Genomic DNA, 16,729 nt, shown 5'->3' on the forward strand with positions numbered 1-16,729 from the left:
ACATTAGTACACATTTTAGATAAGTCAAAAGTTGCGAGCAAAAATACTAATTTCTTAAAAATCGCCAATTGAATGATACAAAAACACGAAATTTAGGTTGACATTCTGCTTAAAGTTTTCACTTCACTATTCTCTACTTATAACACGGAGTCGCAGAATTCTTTATTTTATATAAACACTGTGATATCACTAAGAATAACTCTATAGAATTTTGCAAACTTCAGTGAAAAATATTCCATCTTTTTTGACACAGCTGTCTGGAAAGTCTGAAATGTAGAAAAATCTACAGAAAATCGGCAAAATATCTACAGAAAGTCGTCAGAGTGTGCACCAGGATTCGTCAGAAAATCTGTAAAAATTTCTGACGAATTTTGTCCCAAGCCTAAATAAAATTCTTAGGAATATCTACAGATTTCTCGGCAGAGGTGTAGATATTTTCTGCAGGAAACTTAAAGATATCTGACGAAATTATTTGACGGGAAAAAATATAGAATGACATATTCTTGATTGTATGGGATTTAGAATTTTTCTTATGGTATGAAAAAAGGCGTAAAACTATATTTCTTTAAAAAAAAATCCACTGAAAAGGTTTTCTTATGAATGATGCACACATACAGTTCAATGTTTATTGTGTGATGTTAGGTTATGTTTGTTCTAACTGTCCCTTCCTTGGAAGTTACAAGGGGCCAACTCATTTTTAGCCATTCTTCAGGAGGCAGCATGAAAGATTCAACTTTGTGTAAATAATTACAATCTCATAAAAAATTAAAAATCAATAAATTAATAATTAAAAAATTAATAATCTATTGGTCTGAGCATTAATGTAGGCATCAAAACATATATATTTTTTATCTTTCAAGATATGTTCTTTTATGAGTTAGCTCCTTGTCATTCTAAAAAAATGATGCGCAACTTTTCCTGAATCTAGAATGACTGTGGATCAATTTGCTTTAGTCCCTTGTTACACAAAAAAATTGAACGATAAATCTATTTTGTGCCCCTTTCCTTCAAACAGAATTGCGAAAGCAATTAAAAGAATAAAATTTTGAAAAACTTTTCTAAAAAAGAAATTTAATGATTTATATCATCTAAAAATTTATTAAATTCTCTTTCTAAGTACATTAAAATCTAAAAATCGCAAAAACGTGAGTTGACCCATGTAATTTCAAAGGAGCGATATAACAAGAACTTTGATAGCATGTAAATATAAATTCTAACTTTCTATACTGTAAAAAAAAAATCTAACAGGGAACTTAATGTGTAATTACTATAAACTGATGAATATCTTTTTTCATAGTAAATAAGGGAAGAGCACCCCGGATCGGAATGTTAAGAGACATGCTCGATATTTACTTGAAAATATAAGCCTCAAAATGCTATTTGGTATTTTTGTGTATGCTAATCGATATATTAGTGATCCATTTAACTATATTTGTGCATTTGAATTTGAAATGTTTGCAATAAATTAATAAAAAATAGGTGTAATTGCAACCATGCACTGTGTACCTCGGAACGTCACGAATTTAATCAGGTGTCTCAGGGAAAATTGGTTTTATAAATTAAATCTGAGCTAATGCACTGCATTCTTGTGGGAGTTATATGACAAAAAGTAGCTAATAATTTTTAAAAATACATTTGAATTGGTGCAACAATATGGTAATACCCTGACGATCCGAGACACACTGCCGATCGCTGGTGTTCGTCCCTTATATTCCTAAAATTTTTATTTTTTTTTTTTTTTGGTGAAATACAGCGGTTTAATGTAATATACTGACGTCAATTCAAAACTGGAAATAAAATCAAGAAAAAATTTAAAATGTATAATAAAATACACTATCAGGCGATATATTAAAAAGCTTTGATCGCATAAGGCCTGTTTTTTGGGTGATTCAATCTTACTTATTTAAAATATATTTAAATTCATGTGTTATAAAATTTAAAAAATCTACATAATTATATTATTTTAGAAAATTGTAGGTTAAATTGAATTTAAAAATTTCCTGTTATGAAATGATCTCCTTTTTCGTGGTGTGATCTTACATAACCACAAATTCTAGAATAACCCCTTTACTAAATAAAAAATTAAGCTCAGTAATAAAGATCCCGTTGAACACGTTATAAACCTTTTCTCTCAAAATAGAAAATTAAAAAATTTCCTTTCAGAATCTGGAAAATTTGATAAGTTTATGGTTAGACGTGTTAATGAGCTCTTGAGTTTTAATTTAGTTCCTTTCAATTTACAATATGCAACAAATATTTTAAATATTAGTTGAAACATGCTAAAGAGAATTAAAAAAATGAAGACAAATGAAACGGTTGTGTAGCTGATAAAATTTGGTTTGACTAAGAGGTATTAGGGTTAAGGTTACCATAATCTCATTTTTTATCAGAATAACCTGTTCAATATTATAAAAGAATTTGGTTATTCTACTATTTTACCTACCTTAAATCCAAGAATGACAAATGGGAATGTGGCATATCCCATGTAAAATCTTGTGACGAAGCAAGTAAGAATATCATAGAAACGGCGAACAAATGCAGATTTCTGGAATCGGTGATGGAACATTCGTCGACCCTGCTCGAGAAAAACCACAAGAAAAGACGAAAGTTAAATATAATGTGCCTAGAGACTAAAAATCAAACCCTCTCTTTAGTACTTACAGAACGAGCTGCCATCACAAAGAGTGCGCCACTAGCAAAAGTAACATAATATCCTGGGTAGAATCCATGCCAGAGAGCACTGAGGGCGAATGTAAGCACAGTCCCATACTTCTTTGGCACACGCTCATAAACAATCATCCTGAGCCATCGATTTGTTCCCATATTCCAGCTGTTGATGCAATCACGGAAGTTCGTACCGAACTCAAATCCAATCACATTTATATTTGAGATCATATCCCATTTTGCCGTCCCATCAACCTCGTATCCATTGAATCCGAGGCCTGAATTGTTGCAGATGGCATCAGCAAATAGCCAAGCATGGTAATACTTGAACCGACACACCGTTGTAGCCATCATGACAAACCAGAATTTGTACACCATCGAAGTATTGTTTATAAATTCGTCCTCCTTGATCGTTTCAATTGGATACATAGTCACAAATTTCATGAAGATGTAGGCACAAATGAGACTTGCAGCCACTTTGTTGATCACACTCTTCATAGGAGATGGTTCCTGGATAATTTCTTTGCCCCAATATGAACCGCTCATGGCTGAGGAAGAACCTGGAGCATGCTTGAGAATATGATACCCTTCGATGAACTCCATGTAGTCGCGATAGAAAACTATTGGACCCGCGAGAATACCCTTGGAAGAAAGGGAATGAGGTGTTAGGCTGATCTTTCTCGTTGAAATTAACAAACTGACTCTAAAAGTGGATCTAATTGATCTGAGAAATTTTTGGTTATAGGCAACAAGATGATAATGTCTTAATAAACAATTATTTATGATGTTTTTCAAAATTAGTGCTTTTTTTTTTAACAAAATAGGGTACAATATTAGAATGTAGAACAAAATCTAAATTTGAACTGAAAAAATATGATTGAATATCAAAATTTGTTTAACTTTGAAAAACAATTTTTAAAGGTTTTTTTTTTGAAAATTTTGAAAAAAATCAACATAACCTAGTTAGAAAAACTTCAAATATAAAATCCCTGTTTTTTAAAACAATTTTAAAAATCTTTTTTTTTATTTTGTACAAAAAAAGGTTTTAAATGTGAAAAAACATGGGGAAAATTAGAAAATTATACTCGGAAATTGACATTTGAATATCTCAATTCAATTAATTAATCGATTGAGTTAAAGATTTTTAGTGATGTTTGAAAAACTGAAAAAATAAATATTTTAGAAGCAAAAATTACATTAATTTTTAGTACTGTAAGCTTACTTAAACCGTTCTAAACTAAAAAAATCAACCGAAAAGATAATTTGTGAGATTACCGTTGGCGTGTTCATGTTGTCAGATTGAAGTCTTCTATATCTCAAAATATATGTACTCAAATTTTCAATACGTCACTAAAATCTTCAAAGTGCGTTATACTATTTAGATTCTCAACTTGAAATCCGACGTTCACATATAAATGGCCCTTACGACATATGTAGCTGGCCCACATATGTGAAGTTTTATTTATTTAATAGATTAGTCGACAATATATATCTAGTCAAAATACCGACAGATATGGTTACTGAAAAGAAAATTTCTAATCAAGAAAATGTCGAATTTAGTGCAAAAAAGCAGCATTTGCTGGAAGTGCTACTTTATCACTTTAACTTAAGAAAAAACAAATAAAATATGTCATTTGATTGAAGATGTTCACAGCGAACATCGAGAATCACCCGAGAAAACCGATTAAGTGCTTCAGATTTCAGAAATGGTAATTTCGATGTACCACAAGACCAAAAACAATTAATGGCGACGATCTGCAAACTTTTTTGAATGAAAATTATAAAGCTAGCTTTTAGGGGCATTAAAACGTGCTTCGGTAAAATATTTCAAGCGTAAAGGCTTGATAAAATGCCATAGAAAAAATCAAAATTAGGGAAAATGGGTTCCGCATGAGTTGATTAAAAAAACAGGCACAAATTTAGAAAAAAAAATCCATCTCCGAAATTTTATCTTTATGGTATGAATGAAGAATTTTTCAGCATCGAAGTGCTACAGGCGATGACAAACCCAAAACGTTTAATATTTTACGTGGTAAAAAATCAAAATTGCAAAACGGAGAAATATCTGCAGGAAGAAGACATTGCTCATCACTCGCAAAGACTCACGACGAATTACGCACCATGAAATACTAATGTCCAGGGGCGTAGGAACGAAATTTGCTCACAGGGGGGCAAATTTTTTATTACTTTTCAAATTTTTGAAAATATACTCATCCTTAATGGACTCTACTCACTAGAGATATTTATGTCCATATTAAAGAGTTTTTCCTACACAATCTTAGGGAATTTGCCACAATATGAACATAAATTTCTCTAGTGAATAGAGGCCATAAGGGGGAGTGTAAATTAGAAGATCAAAAGTGGGCTATATTTTTTTATTGTTTAAATCGATAGATAATCTGTCTTAGAATACACCATAAATATTTCAGAAGCTTATTCGAAGTACATTTGAAGTAACAGAGCCGAAAGCAAATGAGCGCCGATCAGAATAGCATGCACATCCAGATATTTTAGGTGTGTTTTCTCCACTTCTCATTTTTAATTTTTTTTTTGAATTTGCGGGAAAGATTAAGACAAAACTTTATAGACCAAATGAAATGAATAAAGGCTTATTCTTTTCAGCATTAAATTCTCTTCTAGTTGAACGAAAAGAATTGATGAAAACTTATTCTTCATTTTTTTAGAGCATGTGAAAGTCAAAGTTTTGTCCCAAAATCGTATCGTTTTTCAAAAACCTTGAACAAAAAGTTCCGATTTAACGATTTTCTTCGGGTTTTTTTTAGTTTAACTATGAAATACACTAATGGAAATTCATTTTTTTCTCAGATAAAAATTACGAACTAGAGATTTTCCTGAAATTGAAGAGACTCGACTTCTTTAGCTGAGTACTTTATTGGAACTGATTTAATATTTTACATGATTTTGCATTACACTTTATGCTTACTCTAAGAAATGACAGATTGCTTACTTTATAAAATATTATTTAGGTGATACAAGGTGTATCACTACAAAATAAGGGAGTAGTGCGACGAGGCAATTAATGAAAATTCAAGAATCTTGACCGTTTTCTTCTCCTCTAAAGAAAAAATCCGAAAAACAGCTAAGTTTTGGCCTTCTAATTGACACTCCCCCTTAATTCACAATTCATTAGGGGGGGGGGGGTAGCCTAAATTAGGAGACCAAAAATAACTGTTTTCTTTTTCTGGTTTTTCGCGATTTTTCATACGAGAAGGACACGATCAAGTCTTTATTTTTTTTTTCGAAAAAAATATTACAAAATGGCTGTTTAAAGTACTTCACTAGAGCGTTTTGTCGCAGCACTCCCTAATTAACGTGAAATGTGTATCTGATAATTCTTATATAAAGAAAAAATAAAATAATTTTGGATTTTCATAAGTTTGTTTCATTTTTCACATTTAAACCAAGAAAAACTAGAAAAAATCTTGAAATCACGTGCTTCAAAATTTTTGATGTTTGCTCAAGTGCATGCAAATTTACTCGACAGTCTTTGGCTTTCGTCTCTGTATTTTCGAACATACAATCATTTTATTAGACATAAGTTTTTAAAAATCGTTTTTAATAAAAACAACGAGACCAAGAGGTTTCATAAATGTTTAAGGGTTGATCCTGGTTTTAAATTACAAAAATTGTTTTTTTTTTATTTTTTATCGTACTACTCAAAGCTAAAATCTATTGATGAATATTGTAGAGTTTTGATTTACATTTAAAAAATATATAATTAAATTTGTTTAAGAGTAAATAGATGCAGAAATTATGATATTGATTATTGCGATGATGATGAAAAATACTTGACAGATCGAGTTGTTCCGAAAAAATTAAATATTATCAAAATTTTTACTAGATAATATGAACTAAAATATTAAATAAAAATTACCATTTGCATAACTTTTTAATTAGTTAAAAAATCAATTTTCATTCAAAAATTTTGTCGTGAAATAGTGAAACAATATGCTTTTTACTTTACCGTTTAATAAATATTTCTTTGAATGGTTTTGAAAGAAAATCGATCAGCCAAGAAACTGTTTCTTAAGGTATCTACACTGGCAGTAATTTATGTCAAAAATTGTATTATTTTAAGTAATTGACGGTATTTCCTCCAGGAATAAATGTACAAAAAAATCTGTTAAGAGAAAGCTTTGGACGAAAATTGCTCCTTATTGACTCTAAACATTTCTTTTCTTAAAAAAATGCGTTTTTGAACGAAAGTGCCTGCATTGCTGTAGATGGAAACGTAAAAATTCTGTCAAAAATACTGTAAAAATATGTAGAGGCCTTTAGATTTAAGAGAAGCTTTTAACCACAGAGGCAAATTTGAAAAAGTTTTGTTTTGGTTATATTTACAAAGGCGCTCTCGAATTCATAAACTTATAATTTTTATTGATATATTGCTTTGAAACTTGAAAATGAGTATATTTTTAAAGATCAATACATGAATACCAAATAACTAGTACGTTTTTCTTAATTTATCACAAAAATATGGCAATATTTTACCAAGATTTGATTTTGGAGAAGAACAATGGACAATTTTAGCAAATTTTGAAACAGAGATTGGCCTTCTAAGGGGAGGGGGGCAGAGGCAGGGTAGGGGGAGGGGGCAATGTACCCCTGCCCCACCCCGTTGTTACGCCCCTGCTAATGTCAATGGGAATTATTACCAACAACTTTTGGTCGATTTGGAACATGTATCGCTCGAAAAACGGCCATAATCTGTCAAAAAACACAAGCGAGTGATCTGATATTGCGACACGATTACGTTCCTTCGCATTGCACTTCTATGGTCCGGGCCAACATCAAAACGCTGAATTGGGATACGCTACGCTACCGCCCCGCTGTATTCTGCAGACTTGACTCTTTCCGGTAATCACTTGTTTCGATCAATTGCTTGTGTAAGCAGCACTTTGGCAATTTCAAACAAAAGAAAAATTTATGAACGGTGTATGAATAGATTTATTGCAAGAGATGGCAAAAAAGTGTAGCTAATGAGAATCGATATTTTAAATATGTAATTTTTGGATTTTCTTCTAAAATTTTTCATGTTTCTTTGATAAAAAACAACGAATTTCAATATAAGAACCTATAGTATAAGTTAATTCAAAGAAATTAATAATTTGTATAAAACTTTTCTATTTCTGATCCATAGCAACAAAAAATTTTCTAAGTAAACATTGGTCCGTAATTGTTAAAGATACTTTATTTTTATAAACGACGTATCACATACAATAATTGCATATTATCTAATAAAATCGACAATAATATTGCCATAAAGTAGCATTTCTGATATTAATTCTTACATAAATTAACGATAATTCTAAACAAAATAAGTGTACTCAAGGCCGAATTTGTGATAAAGAACCTTTAAAAACTTTTCTCGAAAATAAGTCAAAATTAAAATACCATAGAATGAAAAAGAAAAACAATTTTCTTGAATATAAAATATTCTTTTCTGCGTCATTAGTTAGTCTAAAATTAGAATAATTAAATTAATTTGCAAATATCCGGTTCATTATTCCCTCATTATTTATTGAAAATCAAACTTTACTTTGTTTTCTCACTCACTAATTAATAACATTGAATAAAATATAACAATGATGATGAATGTTTTAGAAGATAATTTGCAAAATGTTGCGCATAAACTTTCGATAACCTTATGCGTAAAATGGGCAACAAACCCAGCGAGAATAGTACATTGTGTTAGGGGATTTTGAGGAAAATGTACAACATTGAATAACACTCTGGACAGAAATCGCTTCACGTTGTTGGGATGATGATTATTTGGTCAGAAAACCAATAAATAATTCAGGATATCGCATTTTCTAGGCAATTATTCCCGAGAGTGTTTGAGGGAAATTCTCTGCCAATGATACATCCAATGGTCAATCATCGCAATTATTTATACTAAATTGAAATTTATTGTTATTTTATGATGACTACATGTTTGCTTGCTTCTTCCATTTGAATCTAAAAGCCATAGCATTGGAATGCTGTCAAAGATCATTTAATAATTTCGTTTTTTTTTTTCACTGGAAATATTCGTTCTCCTATTTAATGTCATTAAATGCTAAGAAAATTGATAAGAGATTGGTGTTCTTAGAAGAAATTCAATCAAGAAAGTCTTTAAGATTTTATTGGAAAATTACGCATAGGGTGGTATTTGTCTCCTACTTAGTCATCTGCCTTGTCTTGTGAAATTGGATTTTCTGAACATTCACATTCTTTTGTTTATTTTTAATTAAGTCCGACAAAAAAAATGATTTTTTTTTGTGAACAATGCTCTCTTACCTGGAAATGAAGGGCATAGGAGAAGAACTCTAGAGCCGATGGAAGTTTCTGAACAGCATGATACTGTTGACTCTTGGTGAGTTCTTTCTGTTCTCTCGTAAATCCATCATGGATACTGAATGCCAGACTTGTAACTTTCTGTGTAATGATCATGAGGGGTCCTGTGATATCCAAGGAATACGATCCATAGTCGTAGTACTGCCGATGCAGGTGAATGCATGAGAGATATGTCAAAGCCACCACCATCACAAGGCGCTGAACAATCTGGGGATTCTGAGTACGAATCACAATGTAGCAGATTGCTGGGAGGCCTGCGATATGAATGGCCTGCTGCCCAAAGCAGAAATAGCCGAAGAATAGACCCAGAACCAGGCCAATAGCATGACGAACGCCAGCTGATACCTTTGACGGATGCAGCACAGACCGGAAGAAAGAGGCCAGAAGAAGAGCCAAGCATTGGCTGATCAAAAAATTGATCTGAAAAAAAAATTAGAGCTCAAAACTTGTTTTGCAATTTTTAAATCATTTTGAAATTTAGAGAAGGTATCATTACGGGTAGGAGAAAGTGCCCATGCTTCGTACGATCCCAAGTTTTGTAATGACCAAATATTGCCTGTATTATTGTCCCCATTTTAAAAACTAGGGGAAAGTTCTTGGTTAGTATTTAAAATATATTGCGGTGTCACATTTATTCAGAAACATAAGAAAAAAATAGTCATTGAGAAGCTAGGGATCTACGAAACAAGGACACTTAAATCCCATTAAATCTCATAAATATTTTGAATTTATATAATTAGTAAAATAAAAATAAATATATGTAAAATTTAATGTAACAAATGTAAAACTAAAATCTAAAGAACAAGACAATACCGAATATTTAAACATTTTCCGCTAAAAAAATCAATAATTATTCTTATTTCACTGTATCTTGTTTGATTTCTTTACGAATTGAGATAGTATATTCTTTCTTTATTCATTTTTGAATAAATACTTCATTAAATTCACTATATTTAGTTCTATATCCAAGAAAATTTATTAAAATGCCTGCTTTAGAGGAATTCATCTTGCAACACGATGAAGTGGAATATTTTCAATTGAACCCCTCATTCTCCCTCCATCACATAAATATTCAACATCTCAAATATATCAATTTTTCAGCTGTTCAATTGAAAAAAATAAAGATACCTCTAAAAGTATAAAAAATCAGCTCCGTTTCTGCATTTCTCCACAGCCCACAATTTTCTAAAATTCATCACCAAGCCTGTGGCAAGTAGTCGAAATTGTTTTAATAGAATCATTTTTGGTCCAATCAGAAATATAGTAAACAATGACCCTCTTGAGATCGCAATGGGAAATTGAGTGCAAAAGAATTGAAACGATAAGATTAAGTATCATCTAGTGTCATGAGATCACATATAAACCATTTAAACAACAGAGGGACAAAGAGTCAATGTTCGTGTGAAAATATAATAATCTATTATAGCATGCAAATGTTTAAACATCAATTTTCCTAACGTTTTTCACTAAAAATTTATGAAATTTCTAAACAATCGCCCTAAACGTTTATTCTGTCAATCGTATGAGTACTTTTAATTACTGTATACTTGATTGAGCTAACATTATTTTTATAGTTGGAGTTAACAATGTTCTTTCAACCCCACTATTAATGATTCTGTCATTTTCACAAGTTAAAACAAAATTTATTTAATGCCTCAAAAAATTCCCATCCCAAACTAATTACCAATATTTATGCTCACCTCCCATGTGTCCCCAAGAACTCACCCTCAAAACCACTTCTGACACAGCGTATGACAAATTAATTTTGAAAAGCGACCTCTAAAATCAATTTCCTGTCTTACATTTTCAATTAAACACTGAGAAGATTGTTACCATTGTTACAGTCAAAGTTAAACGTACACACACTTCAATATAATATATAATGCAGAATTGATCCATGTGATACACAGTATTAAGTAAAACAAGAGTTAGACGTTGAATTTTCCTCTACAATTTTCCACAATACTTTTTCGTCGATTTTAACTCTTTATTTAACTCTTTCGCGTCTTTAGGGTAATGTCATGACTCGGGGAAAAGTTTTTTTTGGGTATTTACATTAATTGAAGTCTATCTGTTCGTGCACGACATCATAATAGAAGGATGTAAGATTCTTGGCTCATTTTCTCAAGACTCCAGTTAGATTTCAATTAATGTAGGGTAAGTGTGCCAAATTCCGGCCAGCTTGCAATTTCGGCCACCTTTTTTGTTCCTCGAATTTCCATGAACTTTTAGATTTTACGTACTCTAGAGATTATACAATGCAAAATAATAACAAAAAATGTAGCTTCAACAAACGAGATGACGTGAAAAAGATATTGGAAGAATTCCCGAAAGGCAAGGAACTATGAGAATGAAGGTGGCCGAAATAGGACACCAATGCTATGTCTACATTTTTATTCATTTTAAAATGTATTGAGAATGATTTTAGAGTAAATAAAGACAGTAAACTCTTTATAAGGTTCCAAGCAACACTCTTTCAGAAGAAAGAATAAAAAAAATCAATTTGTATTTAAAATATTACATTTCAAACTTGAAACTTTGACGCTTGCATGCAACTATGCCGAAATTTGGCACACTTACCCTAAATAGCCAAAAAGAAACTTTTTTACCCGGGTCATATATGACCCTAAAGACGCGAAAGAGTTAAAAAAAATTTCTCTTAAGTTTATAATTATTTGATTTAAATTTAAACAAATATTACAAGAGCAAAGACTTTTTGAACTCTGGAAAATTAAATTTAACGATTAAAAAAATATTTACAACTTAATAAGACTATTCTTTTCACATAAATAAGCACGTGTACAGTACAAAATCTTATTAAATTTTGAACATTATTTTCCATACGAAGCTAAAAACCAGTGATAAGCCCAGATAAGCTGGTAGCTGAGAATCTTTGCTTAAGAAACACGGTGATATCACAGTGTTTATACACTGAGAGAAATCCGAAAAAGTTAACATAACATTCCGGAAATGTTAATTTTACCCTGCAGTATTGATCCGAAATCGGTGTAAATATTACCCTTTTAGGTGTATTATGGGTTAAATTTACCCTTCTTTCATGTTGATTTTACCCTTAAAAGGTGTAAAATTAACATTAAAAAATGTTGATATATTTTTACACCTAAAAAATGTTAAAGTAATGACGAAAAAAAGTTAATTGGAGCCTCTTTTTTTCTCAGTGTATAAAATAAAGAATTCTGCGACGCCGTGTTATAAGTAGAGAATAATGAAGTGAAAACTTTAAGCAGAGTGTCGACCTAAATTTCGTGTTTTTGTATCATTTCATGGGCGATTTTTAAGAAATTAGTATCTTTTTACTCATCTAAAATGTTTAATCGGTAATGCTTGTTAAGCAGAGCATACCATTTTCTTTGCAACTGCTGCAGTTTCTTGATAAATCAACAATATTTTTGTTGAGAAAATGGAGACTATGCAGATTTTTTATACAGAACTTCTGCCGAAAATCTACAGATTTTCTCTGAATGTACTAGAATATACCGTTACAATTCAAAAAACATCCGAGTAAAATCGGCAGGTAGAGCAATGATTTGACGGGGTACGTCAATGATCAAAACGCTACCAGAACAAACTTATTTTGACGTTTATTCGGTTTCAACGGTTCTTGCACACCTCTGCTCTAGATGATAATAAAATTAATTATATTATTTATAAAAATGTCACGAGGTAAAAATTATAAAGACTAAGATTTCAAAACTTTTAAAAGTATGTGAAGAAAGTCATATAAACTAAAGAGCAAAACTACGAGATCAAGGTACTTTTTGGCAGGGAGGCCAAATTATTAGGGTAAATTAAGCTAATTCAAAACCTGCTCCAATTGGAAATTTTTTGCTACTCCAAATGGAAACTTATTTTTTCCATAATAAATACTCTAATTATATTTTTATTCATATATTTTCTGTGCTATATTTTTATTATTTAGTTCCTTGTGGTTAAAAAAAAGCGTAAATCCATTCATATAAATAAGTTTTAACATTTAAAAGTCTCATTTCAATTGACAGTGTAACTTTTCACCGTCGAAAAAATTCATCGATCGACCATTTATTCTTATGAAAAAGGCAAGTAAGCTGATTGTTGTTTATTAATTTCTTGACGTTTATGCACTAAGGTAAAGTACCCTTACTCGACCGGGTTCCTCTATTCGACCGGTGGGTCAATTTTTGAATATTTGATGGTGAATTTCATCAATTTCTATGAATTTGTCACTGATTCGTATTATTTAAAGAATAATTGACCTATTAATGTTAGATCATACACAAAATATTATAGCAAATATAATTAAATTGAATAAATAAATCTACCGGTCGAATAGAGGAACCGGTCGAATAAAGGGTACTTTACCTTATATCTGGAAAATTTTAGTGAAATTAAGTCTTAAACTTTATTGTTTAATGCTCAATTAAAATAATTACATATTTTCTGAACAAAAAGTACTTTTGTGAAATGTGCGCAAGTGCTTCAATGGGAAACACCGAAAATATGGGTTTATTGGAGCGATCTCCTTATTGTTTCAGATAGGAAAGGAAAATAAGACCAGGAAAAAGAACAAAACCTACACTTAAGAGCAACTCAACAAAGCTTTGGAAGCCTTTCGTCGTGGAAAATCACTAAAAGAGGTGTCTGTTTTGTTTCACGTTCCGAAATCAACACTTTATAATAAGCTTACTAGAAGATATCCGGAGGAATGCAGTGTGGGAAGGCGCCTCACTTTACCAAAGGTCATGGAAGACGAGCTTGTTGAATGGATTTTGGAATGCACTGACAAATGGCATCCCATAACTAAGGATCAAGTCCTCGACACTGTACAGCTCATGTGTAAGAAGTTCGAGATCACCAATGAGTTTGTAGATGGAAGGCCAGGATATGCTTGGTTCAGGAAGTTTTTGAAGAGACATCCAGAATTAAGCCGTCGTAAACCAGAATCATATACCACCCAAAGAGCCTGTGTTACCTCTGAGAACATCACTGACTGGTTTGAGAAAACCCGTGAATACTTAGAATCGAAAGATCTTCTGGAATTCCCTCCTGATCGCATCTTTAATCTAGACGAAACTGGTGTTATGCTTTCTCCAAAGGCGAAAAGGTGGTCCATTCTCCGCTGAGCTTTAGCTCAGTGGAGAATGGAAAATGATGGAGACAGATTGAAACCAAGAAATCTTGCAAGGGTATTATCAAATGCATTGCCACTCTTAAATCTCGAAAATATAGCAAAAAGTGGATTTAGAGGATGCGGCTTGTTACCATTTGATCGTAACGGTATTGACAATGCAAAGTTCTTAAACGGTTCAAAAGATGATCAAAAAGTAAAAGAGCAAAAAGGCGAGAATCAGGATACTAAAAATGTCATCTAAAAAAATGATTAAATAAACTATTTTCTTAATCACTTAGTGTTTGTCTCCAATTGGAAAATTTCCCTTGTCTCCATTTGGATTAAATTGTTTCCAATAGAAGCATTTTGCACTTGTGTATTTTTCTTGTATTAAAGTAGTTTTCAAACTCAATTTAAAGAATTTGCACTAAATAGTAACATTCTAGAAGAGTCAAGGAGCAAATTTATGTAATTCTCTTCAGAAAAAATATGAACTTAATGTGTTGAATCTTCTGTCAAAGTTAAAGCGTCTGGAAATGGTTTTGAATTAGGACAGTTACCCTAAATTCTATCGAGCGGCAAAACAGTGTTTCTAAATAAAGGTGTCTTCAAAGATTATGTCTACTGCAAGCAGTTTTTAGCCGTTGGGATTTGTCGAATGCCATATGTAGTGATTGATGTGTATTTGAGAAATTTTATAAATTTATTATACATCACGGTATTGTCTTTTTGAAACCACTGCAGTTTCGTCTCTAGGGGACTTTATTTCTTTACGAATTGACTCAGAACGTTCCTGAACAACTCATCCTTTTGGTAATGTATGTAGGATAGTCAATAGATGGCGTAATCCGCGTGAAAAATCGAGGAGCGACGAGAGAGGAGATTTAGTTTAAATTGGTGAGTGATTACAGATAATATTTCCCTCCTACCAAAAAACTCTTTATGTACTATTTAATAAGCTAAGTTCCCTAAAGTCCTTGATTAGGACGTTTTTATTACTTGAACTCTTATGGCCAGTATCAATCATAAATTCTAGTTATCAAATAAAATTTTCCTACTGTTAAAGGCTTTAATTCAAAGCAAAAGAATCGATTTGATCATATCAAATATAATCTTGTCAATATAAAAAGTTTCTTATATTTTCTAGATGAACAATTCTAGCAAGATTAAAAATATTTAAATTACTCTGACCCCCCATTTATACCTTAAAATCGAATTAACAGCTAGTGTGCACGGATGCACGTGAATGGGTTCGGGTCACTATAACAGAAAAGAATCTTTACTTGACATAATAACTACTAGGTTGGTCGGACCAACCCCACACCCACTCCACCCCCTTTTCAAAAAAAACCGATTTGAATTTCTTCCACTGTAGGGTGAAGTCATCACTTGTGGACGACATATACTTGGTCAGCGTGATAAAATATAAGTTCTAACCTAAAACAGATTTCGAAAAATCACATAATTGTTAATCACATCATAAACTGTTAATTTTATGATTTTTCAAAATTTGATTTACATAAGGACTTAAGTTTTTTGCAAGCTGTCCAAAAGTGTAAAACCTCCATAAGTGATGACTCCACTCTATTATTCTAAAATTCGTTCCGGTATTCTTACCATGCCAACAAAAAGTATCATAAGATTTTTTACACTTTACATGCTTTAAATAAAAAAAAATTAAGATCTATAATTTTTGTGGATAGTAAATTCATGAATTCCCTCTAAAGTCTAAAGCTTAAGAATTACAAAGAGCTCTTTTGTATTCTGTTATATCTCCATTTAATAAATGTCCATGGTACATTTTTAAGCATGAAAAGGGTCGACGAACGAATTAATAAACAGAATTATCATATCAAGTGGAACACCATTTTATTCAACAATTTCTCATGCAAATCCCATGCAAGCATTGCGGTAGGTTTATCAAAAGTATCACACCCCAATAAGCCTTTTGAGCTTTTTCAAGAAGGAACAGAAAAAGCATTAAGAACCATTAATTCCAGCAATTGCATGTTTATGTTTCAAACCTCCCTGAAAGTTTGTCAATGGCAAAACTTTAACATAAACATTTTGCAGAAAAGTTGTGTAATATATTTATTTTTTCACTAACAATAATTTTGATCGTTTTCAAGCTTTTTGTTCATTTAATTTTTAATTTGTGCTTTTTGGGTTATTGTTTCAATGTAAGTAGTAGCATACAATTATTGGGTTTTTCCAGAGGGTTGCAAACTCAGAAAGGAAATGTTGTTTCTGGGAGTAAATGAAAAGATCTTTATGGAACTTAGACTAAACATACATTATAAAACAAGAAAATAAATTTGATTTTCTGTCATGTGGAATTTTCTATTGAATGAAACCCACAAAAAAAGTATTTAGGGGAGACCGGGGAGGTTTGGGACAGGGGTAGTGTGGGACAAGGCGATTCTTTCATTATTTTTTTAAATAATGGGATTTATCCACTACTCAATCGTAGGTAATGTTAAGATGTATATTGACTAAAAGAATGGATATCCTCAGTTTTATTGTTTTAATTCTATGAACACTTTTTTAAAAATTGTTTGACGTCTCTGTTTTCCTCTTTGTATTTTATATTAGCGATATATA

At 31.5% G+C, this 16,729-nt stretch overlaps 2 protein-coding genes across 2 annotated transcripts in view; both read right to left on the reverse strand.

Moving 5' to 3' along the window:
• Positions 1 to 16,729, reverse strand: part of LOC129801718 (rhodanese domain-containing protein CG4456) — an 887,636-nt gene that overhangs the window by 758,079 nt on the left and 112,828 nt on the right. The gene's annotated exons all lie outside the window — the stretch shown is intronic.
• The window catches only part of LOC129801688 (lysophospholipid acyltransferase 6), a 34,646-nt gene that overhangs the window by 2,854 nt on the left and 15,063 nt on the right, over positions 1 to 16,729 (reverse strand). The window contains exons 2-4 of the mRNA XM_055846962.1: positions 8,965 to 9,441; positions 2,662 to 3,306; positions 2,444 to 2,575 (exon numbers count right to left, since the gene is read on the reverse strand). Coding sequence (XP_055702937.1) covers positions 2,444 to 2,575; positions 2,662 to 3,306; positions 8,965 to 9,441 — 1,254 coding nt within the window. The remainder of the gene's footprint in view (positions 1 to 2,443; positions 2,576 to 2,661; positions 3,307 to 8,964; positions 9,442 to 16,729) is intronic.

The sequence above is a fragment of the Phlebotomus papatasi genome, chromosome 2 (genome assembly GCF_024763615.1).
Source record: "Phlebotomus papatasi isolate M1 chromosome 2, Ppap_2.1, whole genome shotgun sequence".
Taxonomy (NCBI): Eukaryota; Metazoa; Arthropoda; class Insecta; order Diptera; family Psychodidae; genus Phlebotomus; species Phlebotomus papatasi.